The 20,150-nt window shown below is 43.3% G+C and overlaps 6 protein-coding genes across 8 annotated transcripts in view; 3 read left to right on the top strand and 3 right to left on the bottom strand.

Moving 5' to 3' along the window:
• LOC144088075 (RNA binding protein fox-1 homolog 3-like) overlaps positions 1 to 3,224 on the bottom strand; it is a 256,298-nt gene extending 253,074 nt beyond the window's left edge. The window contains exons 1-3 of one of the 2 annotated variants that reach the window (XM_077618295.1): positions 2,967 to 3,224; positions 2,190 to 2,343; positions 309 to 495 (exon numbers count right to left, since the gene is read on the bottom strand). The gene's annotated coding sequence lies outside the window, so the exon portion shown is untranslated. The remainder of the gene's footprint in view (positions 1 to 308; positions 496 to 2,189; positions 2,344 to 2,966) is intronic. The other variant, XM_077618293.1, reaches the window with a different exon arrangement.
• Positions 339 to 2,757, top strand: dhrs7ca (dehydrogenase/reductase (SDR family) member 7Ca). Its single transcript, XM_077618296.1, has 6 exons — positions 339 to 505; positions 1,433 to 1,545; positions 1,717 to 1,927; positions 1,997 to 2,089; positions 2,230 to 2,385; positions 2,473 to 2,757. Exons 1-6 carry the CDS (start codon positions 343 to 345, stop codon positions 2,673 to 2,675), a joined length of 939 nt encoding a protein of 312 aa, XP_077474422.1. The 5' UTR covers positions 339 to 342; the 3' UTR covers positions 2,676 to 2,757.
• Positions 2,875 to 4,238, top strand: LOC144088079 (protein NATD1-like). Its single transcript, XM_077618299.1, has 3 exons — positions 2,875 to 3,080; positions 3,701 to 3,819; positions 3,915 to 4,238. Exons 1-3 carry the CDS (start codon positions 2,927 to 2,929, stop codon positions 4,029 to 4,031), a joined length of 390 nt encoding a protein of 129 aa, XP_077474425.1. The 5' UTR covers positions 2,875 to 2,926; the 3' UTR covers positions 4,032 to 4,238.
• A 320-nt stretch (positions 4,239 to 4,558) lies between these two features.
• On the bottom strand, positions 4,559 to 8,476 carry LOC144088077 (germ cell-specific gene 1-like protein). The gene is made up of 5 exons (XM_077618297.1): positions 7,927 to 8,476; positions 7,046 to 7,093; positions 6,827 to 6,979; positions 5,610 to 5,721; positions 4,559 to 5,528 (listed from the first exon to the last, which is right to left on the bottom strand). The coding sequence occupies exons 1-5, from the start codon at positions 8,228 to 8,230 to the stop codon at positions 5,240 to 5,242; spliced, it is 906 nt and encodes a 301-aa protein (XP_077474423.1). The 5' UTR covers positions 8,231 to 8,476; the 3' UTR covers positions 4,559 to 5,239.
• Positions 8,477 to 10,080: 1,604 nt separating this feature from the next.
• Positions 10,081 to 11,630, top strand: rcvrna (recoverin a). The gene is made up of 3 exons (XM_077619633.1): positions 10,081 to 10,564; positions 10,822 to 10,933; positions 11,006 to 11,630. The coding sequence occupies exons 1-3, from the start codon at positions 10,184 to 10,186 to the stop codon at positions 11,122 to 11,124; spliced, it is 612 nt and encodes a 203-aa protein (XP_077475759.1). The 5' UTR covers positions 10,081 to 10,183; the 3' UTR covers positions 11,125 to 11,630.
• Positions 11,631 to 11,828: 198 nt separating this feature from the next.
• gas7a (growth arrest-specific 7a) lies at positions 11,829 to 18,673 on the bottom strand. 2 transcript variants are annotated; one of them, XM_077619632.1, is made up of 11 exons: positions 18,505 to 18,673; positions 17,206 to 17,268; positions 14,744 to 14,833; positions 14,541 to 14,656; positions 14,220 to 14,294; positions 14,059 to 14,137; positions 13,787 to 13,918; positions 13,594 to 13,717; positions 13,430 to 13,509; positions 13,197 to 13,295; positions 11,829 to 12,967 (listed from the first exon to the last, which is right to left on the bottom strand). In XM_077619632.1, exons 1-11 carry the CDS (start codon positions 18,520 to 18,522, stop codon positions 12,854 to 12,856), a joined length of 990 nt encoding a protein of 329 aa, XP_077475758.1. In that variant the 5' UTR covers positions 18,523 to 18,673; the 3' UTR covers positions 11,829 to 12,853. The 2 variants fall into 2 exon arrangements, with proteins under 2 accessions (XP_077475758.1, XP_077475757.1); XM_077619631.1 differs by lacking the exon at positions 18,505 to 18,673 and having other exon boundaries at positions 17,206 to 18,456.
• Between the last annotated feature and the right edge of the window lie 1,477 nt (positions 18,674 to 20,150).

The raw sequence follows: 20,150 nt of genomic DNA, 5'->3' as shown, positions 1-20,150 counted from the left end.
GTTGCCGTTTCAAGGACATGATAACTGAAATCTAAATGCATGCTTTATATATTTCTAATGCTGTTGTATTGTTTGTGTTCCAGCCCTAAGTAAGTTCATGTGGGGGGAAATGGAGGCCAACATAACGGAAGTGGACAAGTTTTGGGTAAGAAATGCCATTCCATAATTGTGATACATCCCAACGTATTTGTCAGACATCTTATCACTACCGTCACGACAACAACAACATCGGGAGAAGAAAAAAATAAATGGGGACTTATATTTTTTGTTCTTTCACAAGAAGAAGAAAAAAATAAATGGGGACTTACATTTTTTGTTCTTTCACAACAGTTGCTGAAGAAGATGGAGGCCGGGTGGAGCATCATTATTTTGATGGTTCCATGCACAGTCGTGCTGGTGGCCGTTTTGTTGCAGGTTTACACTTTTGTGTTCAACTATTTGTCCAAAACCTGTGTGCGCAACAAGGTGGTGCTGCTCAGTGATGCTTTATCCACCCTGGGGAAAGGTAAAAGCAATACTGTGAGATTTTTTTAATAGATAAATAAATAAATATAAAAATATTTAAATATAAATATATGTGTATATTTAAAAAACAAAATATATACACCTATAAATATTAATATGGATACAAAAAATATATAAATATATATATATATATATATATATATATATATATATATATATATATACTAATGTTAGATTTTGTGCAATTAAAAATGCTTTAATTGTACTTACCACTCAATGAGTGCCATACACAATTTTATCAGCTACACGTTTGCAATAAAGAATAAAAAGTAAAACATACAAATGGCTTTACCATAGATTCATAAATGAAGAGTTAACCATGCATGAGATGAAATGTTTGTTAGATGTTCCATACTTGCATCAAAACAAACGTAACAATTTGAGATTGAGCGAAAAAAAATACTTTTTCCATCCAAATGATTTTCAAGCTTCATGAACAAAATGGTCTTAAGATTCGCAATATAATATGTCAAACATTAATACACTTGACACGTTCGTACCTCATTGCACTCCAAGTATAATGCGTTTCAGCCGGCAATTAGGCTTGCTGAGCAAGCGTGCTTTACAGCTCGACAGCATCTAATTAAATCAAAAGATCCACGCATTCCTCACAAAATCCAAACGGAAAATATGAATTAATTGTTTGGAACCATATTACCTGTTTTGTTGGCGTGCTTCAACGGATCCGGAAATAGTATCATACCGTGATACTTAATTTGCTAGTTAACACAAAAATCTCCTTAGTCGCCACAGTGTGGCACTAAAGAGTCACGTCTCATCAATGCAAGCAAGCAGTACTATATACACATCACAGTATTCGTTTAGCAGATTTTGAAGAAAAAAACATTGACATTATTACCACAAATTCTACTTATACATATTTTAATGTGGTTATTTCTGCCCTAAGAATGTGCTAATGTCTTCCACGCGGGCGGAGCCAGATTGATCCTTTGCGGCAAAAACTGGGAGAAACTCCAGGATCTCTCAGATGAACTAATGGATACTTCTGATCCGAGCATGGTGAGGCAGACCATTGAGGGTGATGGACGTCCAATCTATCTGGACTAGGAGGATTGCCTGCCCCTCACATTTCCAATGTTCCAATGGCACTACAAGCTTAATCCCTCACTGTCATCAATTTTTCTTTACATTTTTTTTTAAATTATGCCCATCTTTTGTCTCTGTTAACAGACATTCCCACCTAAACTGGTGCTTCTGGATTTTGGGGATTCGGATTCGCTCCCCGATTCTGTAAAGGAGGTCGTGGAGTGTTACGGTTGCGTGGATGTGCTCATACTCAACGGAAACCTGAAGCTCAAAGCACCGGTGCACACGTCCACCCTGGAGATGGACAAATCTCTCATGGAAAATAACTATTTCGGCCCGGTCACGCTAGTTAAAGGTCACCATGGTGATGTATTTCACACATGAGGGGGGAAATCAGTCTAAAGATGTGGCGTGTCTATTGCAGGCGTGCTGCCGTCTATGATATCCCGTCGGTCGGGTCACCTCCTGCTGGTTAACAGCATTCATGGGAAACTGGCGGTGCCTTTTCGTACCTCCTGTGAGTTGACCCTGATACATCCTTAATTTAATCTCTATCAACCCACGTCAAATTCAAAAAATACTATATCACAAATAAAAGAATGTGGAGTAAATTTTACCTTCATCTTCAACAACTACTCGTCTACCCTCGCCCACCAGATGCTGCCTCCAAGCATGCGGTTCAGGCCTTCTTTGACTGTCTCCGTTCGGAGGTGGACGAGTTGGGCGTTTGTGTCAGCACCATCAACGTCACCTTCATCAGTTCATGTGCAACTGGGAAGCAGAAAGACACAGATGCTAAAACTATTTGGTCATGTGAGTCCAGAAAAACAACACCCCCAATATTGCCTGCCATGAAAGAGAGATGACAATACTAAAAAATATGATTCTTTGAATACGCAGATCTATACACAAAGAAGCCATTGGGTGTTTCACCAAGCGAGGCAGCCAGTGAAGTGCAGAAGACTTTGAGCAACAAACGCAAAGAGGTGTTGATGGCCCCTTCCCTCCCAAAAGTGGCCCTACATGCACGCTCCATATTTCCCAATTTGTTCTTTGCCGTCATGGCAGCAGGCATAAAAGATGCTACCAATGCCAAAATATAGTTATTTTCAAATTTTACAACAGTTTTGAATCTTAAAATGAATTTAGAATGTAGCACAATTATCAGCTGTTGTTATAGTGTGTGTTTAGAATATACAATGAATAAAGTATAGTACTTTTAGAGAAAAACTGGTCTTTTTTCATATTACTGTATATCATTTAGCTCGTTTTAGCATCCTCTCGTGGCCATTCGAAGGTATTACTACACGCGTCTACTTGTCACTGGTGGTGCTCAATTCTTTCGTCGACAAAAATGTCGTTCAATATATATTCTAAGATGACTAAGATCCTACCTGTCAGGGTGAAGTTCAATCTTGCGGCCTACAGACTGAGTTGCAGCGGCGGGATGAGGGTTGAACACGATCGAAAGAACCATCGTTTCACCGTTTCCACGAGCAGCGGGACCGGTAAGTGTCGATGCCGTGTTTGGAGCGCTGTTGTGCGGCCACGTTATTTACGCGACACGCGCTCCTCCCGTATCGGCCTATTGCAGGAAGTACTGCAGGAAGTCCGTGCATCCACCGGCCGATGATGAGGAATGTTTTCACAAATGGGGTTTCTCGAAAGTTTAATCAGTTGATTGCAGTCAGGTGCTGCTTTTTTTTAGGAGAAATCTCGTTGGTTAAAACAAAAATCTGAACCCAGTGCAGCCATCTGTGGAATCGTCTGGAAACCCCCAGAGTACAAAAACATGACTTAATGCACTTGTCGATTTTGGATGTGTCAAATGCAAATGCTTTATGAACTGTATATATAGTTTGGTTTAACTTAACAGTTCATTCATCGATCTTTTGTGCACATTTGCTTGACAAAAATGCAAAGTTCAACAGCACTTTTGTCAGTGTTTCTGTTTTTGTACTCTTAAAATGACTTGATGATGTTTTAACTGATGTCCAGCATTGATTAATGGCTAATCAATGTTAACATGTTGTCAAAAAGCAACTTTATTGTTCAAACTAGTTGAACTTTGAATACCTTTGAGTACACTTTGGTCAATGTGTTCTTTGCATGTGAACTTTGACGTCAGGAGTCAACCAGAGTGCAGTACTCCTCTACAGATTTACAGCAGTCGACGAGGTGGATCTCATGTCCACCTTTGTCCCAGAGGCTTATAGGGGTCAAGGTGTGGCAGCACTATTATCAAAGGTGAACCACCGGCTATAGTCTTCGTATTAAACGACACTAAATTAGATGGGATCGGGACACTTTGAACACTACCTGAGTACTCTGATTGATTACAGGCTGCCATTGACTTTGTGTTGGAGGAGAAGCTGAAAGCTCGGGTTTCCTGCTGGTATATCAAGAAGTACATAGAAGAACACCCTAAGCCCGACTATCAAAATATTCAAACCACGTGACAAAGTCGCCATGTGAATCTTCACGTCGGACGTCGGTGGTCGAGGGATGTCGGACTGACAGAGAAACCAAATTCAAGATTTAGATACATTGATTATTAATATATGAGTATACTGCAAGTACATACGTACCTACATCTGTATATGTCTACATCACAATATTTGTTATAATTTTGTGTAATAATTATTAAATGTATTTCTATTTCTCTATCTTGTGTATTTCGTGTCTTATTTCCATATATTTGAGTTTTAGGGTCAAGTTTTGATCCAATCAGATTACAGCAGTGCTTTGCCAGGTTGTATTAAATCTGCCCTGATCAACTTTTAAAAAAATTCAAGCCAATCATTTTTCTAATTTGATTCACTAAAATCTGAAAACATGACTGATTTGATCAAATTCATGAAAATGAGATGACAAAAACTAAGCTATGACAATGGATGGCTAATGTACTGTACTATCATGTATTTATTATCATCTAAATTACATCATTAATGACAAACGGCACAAGAAATAAAAGCAACATGCATCCTTAATTTTAAAAATAGTTTTATATATCATTATTTTTTGCATGGTGCATAAAACCACTGAGAGAAATGTGCTTAATTAATAAACAATGGAAATTGCCACATGAGTAATATTTCTTGTACTATTACACTCATGTCACAAGATCCTTCAGGTATTAATATTAGGCTATGATCATTAACTATAGCTGCATAATGAACTGAAAATCAACTAACTATATTATTCCTTGAGGATACACACATGCAAATATAGCCCTGTATTAGATTTCAAAACCCAACAGTCCATTGGGGTCAAAGAATGAAAAAAGTGTTCCAGTGGGCCACCGAAAGGTGAGAGGTCACGTGTGTTTGAGTCGCAACTCAAGTCTTACCTTCAAGTTTCAAGCAAGAAATAGTTCCAATATAGTTTCCCTCTGTTGTTGTTTACCGCGTGTGTTGTCATTTTCTGATTCAAAAAATGACTTATTATCAACTAGCCTTCACCAGAGCAATATTAATTACCAAAGTTCCATCAGATGACGTCGAGCCAAGTTAAGTCTTTTGAACTCATTGACAGCAATGGAATAATCGCAACTAGCACTCCCAGTCCAAAATGGATTGGCTGTCTAATTGCGATCAATGACTTCATCAGTTTCAGCTCAGCAAGGCTTAAAAATGTCGATCTGAGTCGGTTCTACCAACCGGTGTTTCTAGCAGTAGACCTCGCCTTGTGACTCGGCCAAACGGTCCACTTCCAGGGCGTAGGCAGTCCCCGTGGGCGGCTTATGGCCGTTGAGCGGCAGCTCGGGCGGCGCCTCGGCGTCGGCCGACAGGTACCACAAGTGGTCTGGGAGGTCCATCTCCAACAGTTTCTGCTTGACAAGCAGGCTCTTCTCGATATTCCTCCGTTTGAACTTAAACTCGATGATGGTCTTGGTGTAGCGGTTCAGCGCCGTCACCGCCGAGCCCATGCAGGTTCCGAACGACCCCCACGCTAGCCTGGGGGAAGCCCGAGGGCCGAATTAACCGGAGAATGTTAGCTCGGCGATAAAATGAAGCTAAGATACACAAAGGTCTTACGCGTAAGACCAGCTGTAGTCCCAGGTCTTGGGCCTCCAGTCTTCCGGACCCATGGCCACGGCCAGCTGGAAAATGGTGGTGAACATCATGTGGGCCACCATCCCACAAAGGCCTGAAACCAGAGAGGAAGTGATGACCACACACAAATGCCTTGCTCAAAGATCTCTCAAATCTTTTACGGCTCAATCTAATGAAGATAACCGGTATGGAAAATAGATGGAGAGATGGCGCCAAAAACGGATTACATAATATCTTGTTTCTAAGAAAAACATCTACAAATAAAGTGAACCCGCCAGAGAATATAAATATTATTCTATAATTTGGTCTGCTTCGGTGCAAGCTCAATCGGCTTCCGGGTACTCCGCTGGTATCGGTCTCCCAGTGGGACCCCGTTGGCGTCCCCCCCTCTCGTAGGGATGTCTGCCTCACAGCAGCTTTACCCTACTAGAGGATTAACTGCTAACAACAGTACTGGAGGGAGGGGGTGGGGGTGTCTCTCCTCTGGGCAGGTCTTGGTTATGTCCCAAAAAGAGCCGCCCGCCTCCAATCGGCTTATTGCACAAACCGGCAAGCAAATCCTCCGAGTCGGCAAGTCAGCCGGTGTCATCGTCTAGTACCACAACCTACAGTCTTACTCATCCAACTAGTCCTAAACTCGTAGTATCGTAACTAATGTAAAGATCAGTCAATAACTAGTCCTAAAGTCTTCAGTGTGGAGTTCTAAGCATTGTTTCATACTCGCCTTGAAAAAAATCCAAAAGTCATAATCTAGTCAAAAGTCTGAAAGTTGTGCTCTGGTAATGAGTCTTAAAGTCATTGTTAGTTATGTAACTAGTTGTCAAGATGGAGACCCTCACCCTCAACTGAAAATCTGTCAGGAACAAGTCTTAAAGTCATAATTTAATGAGTACAACACTGTAAGAAATTTCTAAAGTCATAGTCTACTGAATAGTCCTCAAGTGGTACTGGTAACTGGAATAAACCAATGATGTGTTCCTAAAGTCATATATAATGAGTCTTTTTTGGGGGATAGGGTTAGGGTTAGTCTGGAAACTAATGGTAATAACTCAGTCCTGTCTCGTATCAATGTTATACTTTCATAAACGCCCTGTTACGGCGAATCAGTTTGCGGTTTGGAGATGCTTTGGTGTGCGGATCAAATTTGACTGCAGTTTTTCACCATAAGCCTTTTTAGTCTTTTTAACTCAGTTTCCCACCTGACAGTGCAGTGCATAAGGCAGCAAAGGCACTCAGCTTGAGTTTGTTCATGACGCTGAAGCAAGGACACTGCTCCAAGGTCATCAGGGCGCCGCCCGCAAACAGCAGGGTGAGGTACAAAGTCTCGGCCACAATGCACAGCCACAGTACCCCTATGTGCAAACAGCGGTTTTACAGGGTTAATACTGAAATTTGATTCGAGAATTTTTTTTACTGACCTCGTTCGTGTTCCGGAGCAATTTCTGAGAAGTCCCGACAGTCGAAACCTGTAATCGCACACCAACATTTATTGTCACGCAATGGGATAAATTGAATGACAAAGGGTGGTTACACATGTTGAATTTTCAGATCACTTTAAACCATGTCATGATTTCAGTGTGCGTTGTATGGAAGTCAAGATAATATCATCAAAATTCATCCTATATTTCTGTGACTACGCGGAAAACAGGTTCATCATGTGCTGTTCAAAACTTAGAAAGGGCTTCTGACAAGACTATCATCGCAACCCACAACATTAATCAAAACATTTGTGAGCTTTTACTCAGTTTGGAGGGCGATAACCGCTTTTGGAGAAATACCTTGTGCAACTGCCATAATCTAGTAACAAGTCTTGAACTCACACTATTGTAAAGAGTACTTAAAGTCTAGCGACAAGGCTGAAACTAATACTCCTTCAAGTCATAAGCTAATATTATTCACAGTGAGAAGTCTCCCAATTAGTCAAAAACTGGATTAAATCATGCTGGAGTAGTTTTAGGACTATTTCCAGTCATGCTCTATAAATTTAAACTTTCATTGTCTTAAAATCAGATTCCATCAAAAATCTAATGGTTAGCCCTGCATGTATTTTTCAGTGACTAAAATTGAAAAAAAAACATGTTGAATCGTTGAATCCTTAAATTATATTCCAGTAGATTGACCTGTGTTTTGTGTAGCTCAAAAGTCATTGTCTAGAAACCTCGGGAGCAGTTCTTCAGTTTTACACACACTCAAAAATGACAAACAGGTGACAAAAGTTTCTGTGGCTTGTTTTTTTGTTTGTCTGTTTCTGTTGTTTTTTTCGGATATTGCATCGCCCCACCCAATGGCCCCTTCTTACCTTTCATGTCGGCAGCCTGCTCGCAAGAGAAGAAGATGCCGGTGTGGAACTTCTTGAGCAGGAACTTCTCCTCCCCGGTCTCAAAGATGTACTGCACCAATCGACTGTCGTTGATGTTGGAGCTGTTAAAGCGGATGCAAAAGAACTGCTTGACCTTGACTGGCGGCCCGGTGCAGAAGGGCTTGGCCACTTTGCGGGTGCCCTCGCACCAGTAGCTGGTGGTGACAGCCGACAGGGCGAAGACGAATGCCACAAAGTTGAGTGTGAGCGCCAGAGAAGCCCGCCGTCCCCGCTCCAGCCTCATGGTCCAGGCCCGAAAGCGACAAGGGGGACTAATCCCGTCTTTTGACGCGCGGCCACCGTCTTTCGCCTCCAGGCAGATGCGTCAAATCTTCATAATCTCTTCGGCGTGGAGGCTCCGTGGCCCCCCGCGAGAAACGTGAGCCGGCACACTCGCAGCTGTATTCCCGTTGCCCGTACCTCCTTTACGCCGCTCCTCCCCTTAGCCGCCGTGTGGTACGTCACAAAAGGCAAATTACACGACAGACTTCCTTTCCTCATATTCATAAAGGACAGATTACAGCCCTCTGACATTATAATCCACGGCAAGGTTCTTACACACTGCCTGCCAGCAGCCACCAGATCAACCAATCGCGTTCGGCCTTAACATGGAAAACCCCCACATCATTAGTCCATACATCCATTTTACAGAGGTTAGCCATTTATCTAATATCCTCCAAGATGCGGGCCTGTTTGTCGTTTTGTACTTGTCCCGCTATGGACTGTCAAGTAGAGGGACCTAACTCCGAACTTGTCGACCTCGACTGGTCACCCGTCAAAGACAGGCCGCGTGAATACAAGGGTCTTGTCGACAGCCAAACAAGAGACAATCATTCACAGTCTTTAATTATTTTAGGTCGTAAATGGCTCTAACAAGAATGTTTCTGACTCTGGCTTTGACTCAATCTCAAATTTTCTGCCTGCCACGAAAATGTCCAAACCAATTAAAAAACTGTCTTTAGGATGATGCATTTTGCAGGTTCAAGATTTGAAAAAAAGATGTATTTGGGACAGGCTGACTTTTTGTTTTCCTGCGACAGGTTTGATTGACAGAAGATGAAATGAGTCCAGGTTAAACTTCATGTCCGCTTACAACCGAGTATTTTCAACAAGCGGTGCCCACCTGTCGCCAGACGCTCATTTTCTGACAAAAGATTGTAATGTTATTACGTAAAAAAAAGTACATGATGGTATTTGGACATCTAAAGATTAAATTAATCTGGTTTGGTTAAAGTAAGCAGGATGAACAAGAAGGATTACATAGCAGGAAAAAAACAATTTCAAAAGGCGCACTCGTTATTTTCTTTCTATCGTGCGGTCTTATTGTCATTTCAACAAAGTACCCATTAGTTGCGTGGTTTTATGTGATTTTTCCTTAAATCTACTCATTCAACAATTGACTTGACAGCAGCAGATGGTCAGCTAATTTAGTTTGAGACTTTTATTTGATCAGATAATCCCTCTTTTTTGTGATGGAGATGCTCAGTCAATAGTACGAAACACAAATCGCAGTGAGGATTTGTTTTGATGTTTTATGTTTACTTAGCCGTGCATCATCAGAATACGATAAACACTTCACAAAGCAAATGTTTGCAATTTGCAAGCAGATTTCACAATCTATGAAGATATACTTAGTTTCAAGCAATACACTCAACCCAAAGTTATGAGTGAAAGTTCAATGGGGTGGGGGTATCAAGGACCCTGGGCAAGATGAGTGACCATCCGTTGTTGGATGTGGCCAGTAGAGGGCACTAGTTACATCTCAGGAGAATGCTCCAATTCACTTCCTAATAATGAATCATGTTCTGGTGAATTAGACCAAGTAAAAGCCAGATGTCAGTTAAAGTTTAATTAGAAGGACCTGCAGTGAAGAGCAATACCGAGAGAAAACCCACCTGAACATAAGCAGGCCAGATTAAGAAAGTGGTCTAGTTCTTCTGTTTTGCACTGATTTGTTGTTTGTCCAAAGACCCTCCGAATCCCAGGAGGGCAGGTGTTTCGCACCTGCTGTGTTTTAATCCTCCTCCACTAAGACCCTAGCGTCTTTACAAAGGTGTCATAGCGCCGTGACGTGTCCTCTTTCTAAATCTGACATGGAGCTGTCTGGAATTAGGCTACCACCATCATAATCTGCTCTGCTACCGTGAGGGCAAGCCCAGAGTGAGAACCATCCAAGAAGGGGGAAGCAGGATCAGCAATGGGGAACACCAAAAGCAGCACTTTGTCCAAGGAACTGCTGGAGGACCTGAAATCCAACACCAAATACACAGAAACCGAGCTGTGCCGATGGTACCAGTCCTTCCTTCGGGAATGTCCCGGCGGGAAGATTAGCAAGGAGCAGTTTGAAGGCATCTATGCCAGTTTCTTTCCAGATGCTGACCCCACCGCCTACGCTCGCCACGTCTTCCGGAGCTTCGACACCAACGCCGATGGGACCCTGGACTTCAAGGAGTACATGGTGGCGCTGCACCTGACCTCAGGTGGCAAGACTCGGCAAAAACTGGAGTGGGCCTTTGCGCTCTATGACGTGGACGGCAATGGAACTATCAGCAAGAGCGAGATCCTGGAGATCGTCAGGGTAGGTCGCTTGGCATCTTGATAGCGGAAAGACTAAAACTCTTGACTACAACTCCGCACCTATTACCTAACGATCGAAATTGTTGGATAAGTTGGGTCGGTTCAATACGTGGAAACTGAACCAAACAGATCCAGTCCTTAGCTTGCTTAAAATAAATTGTGGAGCCTGAAAATGGTTCTACTAACATTGCTAGTCATCTACATATCTTTAAAAATGGGGTTCTATGATCTTAAGAATACCATCTTTTTTCCACGCAGTCAATCTTCAACATGATCCCAGCTGACGACCAGGAAAACCTTTCCGAAGATGAAAACACGCCAGAGAAGAGAGCGGAGAAGGTGTGGCGCTTCTTCGGGAAAAAGGAAAATGGTAATTGTTCTGCTAACAAACAGAGCGTTTTGGGGAACTATTTTCATATATACCCTCATTCATGTCGGGCAGACAAAATCTCGGAGGACGAGTTCATCCAGGGCGTGATGAACAACAAGGACATCTTGCGCCTCATCCAGTATGACGAACCTCAGAAGATTAAAAACAAGCTGAAGGAGAAGAAACAATAGCGGCTGCGAGAAAACTCTTGTTGGTTTAAGTGGCAAGCAGACAGGAAGTGTCTCGCAAGGACTAAATTTGGACTAAAACAATCATTACTGTACTGAGTCGGAAAAATCTGTTTGTGTGTTCGGAATCAAGACACTCATTCCCGACTTCTCGATACCTTCATTGACTATTGTCGACCATCGTATAAAAATCTCTACATTGCCCAAATTAAACTGAACTCGCACTTTATTGTCGTGAGCTCGATCTCGGATCTGGTTTCTACGCTGCCCCCCGCAGGTCCGGAGTGTCACGTTAGCGCTAAGCCGTTTGAATCTGTTTACACAAACTGTTGATTAAGTGAAGGAGGAACCCGAGGAGGGGCTTCAGACTCAGCGTGTTAATCCTATCATGAGATGAAGGTCGATACCAACCGACCCAACTAACAATCCAATCATGTTAATTGCAACATTAAACTCCTGTGGAAGTTGGCAACCTCTTTCTGACGAAATGTTTCAGACTTTTTATTTCTATTCTTTGCCTTATGTTGTTTTTATTATGATCCCTGTTGTGAATTTCCCTCGTGCATAAATAAAGTTTCTAAAATGACATCAAATGATAAACTAGAACCTCACAATGTTGCATTTCACCCTGACTGTCCTTCTTCCGAACGTGATCGCCGTACTTTTTCAATAGTTGTTCCTCACTTACACAACCAAGAACCCAAATAGATTTTTCCCAAGAGGATCTTTATTCTTCACATAATCATGTGTTATTAATAAGACGGAAAGGATGCATTCCATAGCGTGCTTCCAAAAATCATTCCCTTAAAGATGGATTGGCCAGCACACGAGATCGATAAACTTGAGCGGGACATTTTCCGAACATCCAAATATACGCAAGGACGAAACACAACAAGTGTTCAGAAAAGACCCCAAAAAATGGATGCAGAGGAATGTAAGCCTCCAACGAAAACATGTATAGACACACATAGACACACACAGACACACACACTGCACATGCAGTTACAGATAACAACCAGCTAAGGGGTGCCGCAGGACTGCCATCAGTACACATCATAGAAAAGACAGTGGGAATGTTGGTGAACGAGAGACGACCGAAGAAACGACATGAATCAGTTTTATTTTTTTCGGAATGAAAAGAAAAATAATACCTCCTTTCAGGAAATATCCAAGCCACAATTGCACCTTACCGACAAAACTTTATGTGGCATCTTGCAAGTGTTGCGCTTACAAATGAGCAAAGAAGCAGCTATGGCCTACATTTCTTTGCAAGCGCAACTTTATATTTATAAATTTATATTTCTCAAAAGCGTAATTTAGGCTCTACTGTGCTCTATCACTCATAGGTAGTAAACCCACGTTAGAACTGGTGCACTTGGAATAAAAAGTCAAACCCGTTCTTGTGATCTTCCCGTTCAATTCGGACAAACACTGGAGGCACAAGCAGGTTTTTTTAGTGTAACGCTATCCCTCTTTTCCCTTGCCCGAGGCAGAAAACACTATGTCCAACAGCCATCTTTTGAAATAGGAAAATAGTCCACCACGTGTTCCTCTGGATATCCAAAAATAAACGAGATCAAGACTTTTTTTTTTTCTTGCTTTCTTAAACGAGACCGCAAAACGATGAAGAAAACCGGAGTGACGTCACGACAGCAGAAAATGTAGAAGCGAGCAGGGTTCACACGTATTAGGAACATGCTGGTTCTGGTACCGGGTACCGTAGTCCATGCCTTCAGATGTCCAAGTCGACAGGCCTGGCGTGACCCGTCTTGTTGTCTTGAACCCAAAGCTCTCGGTCCTTAGCCGGGTCCACCTTCTGCAGCAGTTGGTCCACCGGCTCCACCGTCTGCACACATCGAGGTAGCTTAGATTTCTCATTTTGTACCTTTGAGGCAATAAGTGCCTTGGAAAAGAAAACACTTTCTAAAAAGAGGAGGTTTCCTAAACCATGTCAAACCATGAACAAATTGAATAACAAGCTAGCAAGAATTGTTTGAATTAGTAACATTGAAAGTTACAGATAAAGCAAATTTAGATTTTTTAAAACATTTTTATTGCTCTTGCTTGGAACTTACGCCCTGATTGAACATGTCCGTCTCGTGCCTGAGCGTGGTGTACTGACGAAGATGTTGCTGAATCCATTCGATGCGATCCACTTCCAGTTTTTCCAGTTCCTGATTGAACAACAACAACAACACATGTGTTTCTCTCATCTTTTACTATTATTCTTACTGCAGAATCCCAGTTGAGGAAATGTGTTGGTTTCTTGGGGTTTTTTTTTCATTCAAATGAATGCAAGTTAAGTTACCATGCTGGAGGTCACCATCTCCTCAAACCATTTGGACTGCGCCTGGTTGTAAACATCCACGCAGCGCATCAAGTCGTCTCCTGTTGGAGAAACAATTGACCGGTTCCTAGTAAATGATGACAAGTAAATAGATTGACCGGTTCCAAGTCAAGGCATGTAGAAACCTGCTTGTGTGGATTTCCTGCGAGCCTTCTTGATGTCTTCTTCGGTTTTGTTGCTGAGTTTGATCTCCAGTTGCTGCGTCTTCACTTCCAGATCTTTCTGCCGTTCGGCGAGAGCTTTACGGGCCTGTAATGCAAAGAATTCATATAAATTGGGAGCCGAATTTCAAGGAAGGATATAGGGCAGCAACGGCACCTTCTCGACACCGGCGTATCGGCTGGCCAGTTGTTTCCTGAGCTCGGCAATGTGATGGTCATACTTCTTCAGGTCCTTCTTGAAGTTGTCTGCTCGGAACGTCAGCAGAGGTTTCTCCACCTCGGTGTGGAGCTAAACACGACAAATAATAATAATAAACTAGCTGAAGAGGTTAAGCAATCAGCATACATGACACAACTGGGCAATAAACAATCTAGCAAAGGTACAAAATCTGAACAGTAAAGCAATTCTTCTGCCATCTAGAAAGTTACCTTGTTGGAGAACTTGAGGTGGACTTCGGCTTCGTCGTGGAGACTTTTCTTCAACTGAGTCCAAGCTTCGCCGAGAGTCCTGAACACCAGAAACAGAGTCTGAGTCAAGTCAGTCACTTCGTTAGGCCCACCGCCATTCCAAAAAAAAAGCCCCCTCTTACCCTTCTTCCTGAGCCGCCAAAGTGCTGAGGGACAGCTTGGACAGGTTCTTGGCATACTCCTCCTCAATTTTAATCCTGGAACCCCCCCAAAAATATATTTTCCATTTTAGGAATATCTCCACTATAGTGAAATTCCCATTTCATAATGCATATGGACCATGTCGAGAGTAAATACGGTCAGTTCTCAGGTGTACTCAAAGCAACTGGGAACATGGCCAAGAACGATAACAAAACTATTCTGGCATTTTGACATTTGAAATCATTTATCCATCTTAACAACTCTTTAAAAAAAACATTGTAAACGGGAATTGCTGTTCATACCTTTCGTGGACAAACTCCGCCATCTCCTTTTGCATCTGTTTGCCCTTCAGTTGCTTCTGCAGCAGAACCTCGAACCCTCCAACCGATGTGGCCCCCTGTGGGTCCTTCTTGTCTGTCTGTAAGGCAGACTCAGAATCAGATTCCCACACAGGAAGTCCACACTCCAGGTTTGGTGCATTATTGTCTTTCAATATAAAACTCACCCAGAAGTAATCGCAGTAGCTCCATTCGTTGGGTTTGAGCAGCTGCTGCTCAGGTCCTTCTCCAGGAAGCGGGAACGTCACTCCATTGATCTGCGATAAACACATACAGGAAGTCAGAGCGATCAAGAGGTACGCGTCAAGAACATTTGGAACGTAAAGCGATGGTTGCATAGGAGGAGGAAAGGTTAAGCAGTGAGCGGAAAAAATGGCAGTTGCCACGGCGATACCGAAGCCTTTGGGGTTGGGAGGCTGTCAGCGTACGGCTCTAATTAGTCTCACACTTGAAATTATGTAACATCATCTGTGGGGTCATATACACAATCATGGGAGGAGACACAGGTCATGTGACATTCCCTAATGCGGGTCACCGGTTCCAGGTCTAGCTGACCTTTTGCTCCAAATCACACACTGCTGGCACGCTTTACCACCATTTTAATTCATTTCAGCAGGCAATGTTGAGGATATATTTGAGTGAAGCAAGTTACAAGTCTGCAGGAAAATAGACTCCCAAGTAATGGTAAACACAGCCATAGTAAAAATGCAATGTTACAGTAATATGTGAGCAGCAATATAATCCTCATTTGACTCTCCCGAATATCCATCCTCCAACCCATAATGTCCTGGTGGACCACGAGCAGATGACTAACACAAGCGCTTACATAATACACACGTGCACGCTCACGTACACGACTGGCTTCGGGGACATGTCGGGGAAAAACTGGCCGATTTAGTAAGCGTCACTTTGTTAATTTTCCCCGTCGCTAGATCCGAGTGACAGTTGCCATGACGACAGTTGCCACACAGGCACGTATATCACACCGCCGCAACGAGCCGCTCGCCGCTCGGTAACCCGACGCCAGCGACGGACCGGACGCCGGCGATACGGGGACCTTCCGTGATATGATCTGCTAGCATGCTTGACTTGGCTGTTGCTAGGCAACAATTGACCCTCTCTCAACGGACCAAAAACAAGTCATTGTGACGGTGAAAACAAGGTCAAACCTATGTCTCTTATCTAAGGGTCAACCATGCATTTTTTGTGTGGTATCTCCATGACAACAGTGTGTGAATTCGTATAAAGTGAGGCACACAAAAACACCGTCATGTTGACAGGTGAACTCTACATGTGAGGAAAGGCATTTTAGCATCCATGTAACTTTGTTGTCCATCTAGTGATATCAATTGGCGACTTGTCATACTAATAACGTTCATTTTGGCCGCTAGTGTGACGTTTGGCTTTCTGGTTGTATTTATGAACTGACACTAAAGCAGATCCAACTGGAGGAAGGTTTCCTTGGACATCTATTTCCTTAGTTATGTACTGTCAGGCAAATGTAAAAACAGAGCAATTTTGGACAATGGTAGCCAAACATTCTTTCATACTCCAGCAATTAGGAATTTCATTTTAGGAGCTGAATAGTAAAACCCTTTAAAAGATCAAAATTGAACAGTAATTCTATTCTATTCGTGAAAATGACACATTTTTCTTTTCTGAAGCATCAAATAATGACGTCCATGATTTCTGCCTATGTTGCAGACCTAAATTTGTTATTCTTTTCATTATACATTTTTGAAATGATTCAGATCCTAGCTTCATTCTGTCATAGCAGAATCTGCAAAAAGTCCATTCGCCAGGCTCGAGTTCCAGTCGGACGTGGCTAACCATTGTCATTTTGATTCATTGGCCTGCCATTGATAGCAATAGCAACGCTCGGATTTGACCTGAAACGGAGTGGCAATTACTGCAACTGATTGTTCCTCGCCAAAGGTTTTAAAGAGTACAGATACTCATTTCACTCTTAATTCTACCTTCTGGGTAATTTGCATTGGTGCCACCTTCCTTGGATATTAGGCTACAATTGTCTTTTTTTGTCTACGTGAGTCTCATTCCGCCAAGTCGCTCGGTGTAGCCAATATGGAAAAAAATAGTGTTGTTTTTTCACCCCCAAGGATTATCGACGTCGTTTGAATCTTTTTCCCATATTATTTCAGCCGCGAGTCATCTTGGGCTTTTGTCGCCATGGAAACTGGACCTGCTGCATCCCTTTTCTCACTCAATGGCCGCGGGTCACAAAACCTGCGTTGCCCCCCCCCACCCAACCCGCCTGCCTACACGCATCATTAACGGACAAAATGAAAATAGCTCCGTACGCCGCGACGTATAAAAAAGACAATCACGAGGAAGAAGAGAGTGCGCATCTTCTCTTTATTGACCGTTTTACTGGCTAGCGCGGTGGAGGAGCGGTTAGCCCATTTGCTTTGCAGTCATAAGGTAACAGGTTTAATTTAGTTGGCACGATGTGGAGGTACTGGGGACTATAGACTGGTGACCAGTCCCTTACTTGACTTGAGAGTCCAGCAGACCCTAAACCTACTGAAGATCACATCATACATGGACCAAGTCTTGGACACACAAAAAAAATCCCCAGAATGCAGGAAAACAGACAAGGAAGTCCACTCACCGTGGTCTTGGTCTCCTTCACCTCGTGGACTCGCCTCCTGGCGGGTGACACCGATCCGGGCGGCTGCGGGGCGAGACACGACGGGTCGTCAAAACTCTCCTCGGTGTCAAAGCTGCCCTCCATGCTGCCTCCTCGCGCCTCCTCCTGTTCCTGCTCCTGCTTCTTCGCTACTCGCCCGAGCCGCCAGTCGCCAGGCTGGGATGCGAGTGTAGCGAAAGGGGGCAGGGGGACGCCTGGCGTCGCCGAGGGAAGGGGTACGGGGTGAGTTTGGTGGCGGCGAGGGGCGCCTCGGGTTACTCAAAGGCGGTGGGTGAGGAAAGCGGTGTTGACTGGGGGCGTGGCAGAAGGGGGACGCAGACTAGAAGGATGAGCGGCGGCGAGCTGCCTCACCGCGACGTGCGTTCGGCGAAGAAGGCGAGCGGGGGGGCGAGGGAGGAGAAGCGCTTATTTACACCCCCTTCCCCAGAGAGAGGCGGTGGGGGCTCTGATGTATGATGGTCTTTAAAAGCCTCATTACAACAACGCGGGGATGGGGTGGTGGAGAAGGCAACCAATGAGAAGCAGCCTCCGCTCGGAAAGGTGGCGAGGAAAACGTGAGGAACGGCTACGTTCTGACTGGCCGTTTGGTAGTGCTGTTGGAATGTGTCGTGACCGGAGTTTCTCTCCTATGAGAACTGTGCTCAGGAATACGTCGGTGGAAATCTAGTCCATTTCAATGAAAGATTGCTTAGTGTAACTTGGTTGGACGTGAGTGAAATCTAAGACTTCGTACGACTAGAATTTAATGGGCATTCTGAGGGGGGGGAATCACAAAACATAATTGAAAAAAAATCTGTCTCTCCTCCAGAAACCCTTAGAAAATTTTGCAGACAATTTCACACGAGGTAGCACAAATTTAAGGATATTTAGGGATATTTTTTCGAGTTTTGGTGCTTTGAGAGTTAAGAATCCTGAAAATTGTGTCATGAGTTGTGTTGTTATTTTCAAAACTGGTCTTGGTCTCCAGACCCCATTTTGATGTTTTTTGTATTGTCTCAGTCTTACTAATAAAAGTCTTGGTCTTACCCCCATTTTAGATTGGCAGGTGGGGCAGACTTAGGATTTTGTGCCAAGACCAGCATTTTAGCTTCATCCATGTGACTTTTATAGGAAAGAGTTTGGCAACACAGCAGTATTTTAATGGTACTTCAGTGAAAAGAAGAAAAATAACATATGAAGAAGAAAAAAACCCTCATAGCATTCACGCCCCCTACCCATCATGCACCTGAACACCCCGACAGAGGACAAACACAAGCTCACCTTGGTGGCGCTCATCATGGCCAAGCTGGAGGAAGAACCGAGACGACTTTTTGTGCAAAATCCTCAACGATCCATACGTGCAAACATTGGCGGCTGTCGTCTGACTCATTTGCTCCACGTGGTCTGGCACGATGGGCGCGTTGGCACAAGTTGGCGGGCACCGGCGGTGCGGCCATGCTGCCGGTGGGCGGAGCCTCACCTCGCTGTGTTTTGTCTGCCTATTAGGTCAACAATTTAAAAAAAATCCGTCACGGACTGTGACTATGAAAATTGCAGTGTTTTGTATATGAAGCAGTTCACCTGATTTGACTTAATTCATTGCACATCCAATCCAATTTGACTGGGAGGGGCTAGACTTTAATGCCCACCCACTTCAAATAGATTTGATATTCATCAACTTCATTTTTCTGATGAAAAAGGTACATAAAAGCCAGTATTTTGTGTATGTGTGTGAGTATAAATGACATCACAATATGGGCATTCTTTTTTTATTATTATAAAAAGAAATGACTACCAATTTGAATACTTGAATACAGTGAGCAACCATTTTTTCACATACGTAATGAGTCATTCATACCATAATAATCCAGATCAATGTATCCTTACACCCCTATTATTCCAACATACTGCGTGTGGAGACACACTCCATAAATAAGGCAAAGAAACTACTAGTACTGAGTGTTAAAATGTCACCATTCCTGAATCGTGATCATGTATTGCCCGCGTACAGATCGCAACCTTGACCCGACGGGACCGGTGTCATCAGTCATGCATCCCTTCCTTTCTCACACCACTTTTGATTCATGAGCTGTCCGCTCGATTTGAATCACATCAGTACATCTGCCGTCAACCAGAAAAAACACAGGAGAAAACAAATGAAGACGAAACACAGTTCAAACGCACACACCTCAAGGTGCAATGTCACACAAATGGAAATAGACCTGACAGCAAGCACGACCTTGGCCCAGCCGTTTGCTTAGCTTGGATCACAACAAACTACCCTGAAAAAAAAACCTAAATAATAATCGGATAATAATCGGACATAGGCTTTGTCATCATCATTGACTCTACAAAAGCCTAATTGTCATCATACCCAGAAACTGCGTATGACAAAATTGATAACATCCATAATTTAACAAAAGAAATGGCAAAATGTAGGTTATCAAGATAAATCTTTGCTTCCGATTGGGTTTAGGCCTTGATTGCCTGACCACACGCAGGCCATTTGAAAAAAAATGGTGATAAGAGATGAAGAGGAAAAACAGGGAGAGGTCGATTACAGTTTTCAGAAGAAACGCTGACGGAGTGGCCTGAGGTGTTTGGGCGCTTTGGGGCCTGAAGCCAGACTGCCATCTGCTTGCTGCCACATGCTCGCCAGCAGCAAAACTCAAGCAGCAGAATTCATAACACTGCAGCACGAGGACCCAACAACACAATATGTTGCACAACACAACCTATTGCACCAAACGCCAAGACAAAACCAAAGAAACACAATCCGAGACAATAAAAGAAAAAATAAGGTATATATTGTAGGTAGATGGGGTATACCAAATCGATGCACCCATTGGTTCGGGAACGATCCGGTAAAACCAATGCAAACTTCTGTTCAACAGGATGCGTTGTGACGACCAATTGTTCTTGACTAA

Source organism: Stigmatopora argus, chromosome 14, assembly GCF_051989625.1.
Source record: "Stigmatopora argus isolate UIUO_Sarg chromosome 14, RoL_Sarg_1.0, whole genome shotgun sequence".
NCBI lineage: Eukaryota > Metazoa > Chordata > Actinopteri > Syngnathiformes > Syngnathidae > Stigmatopora > Stigmatopora argus.
The sequence above is the reverse complement of the archived record's forward strand: the minus strand, read 5'-3'. Positions and strand labels throughout refer to the sequence as shown.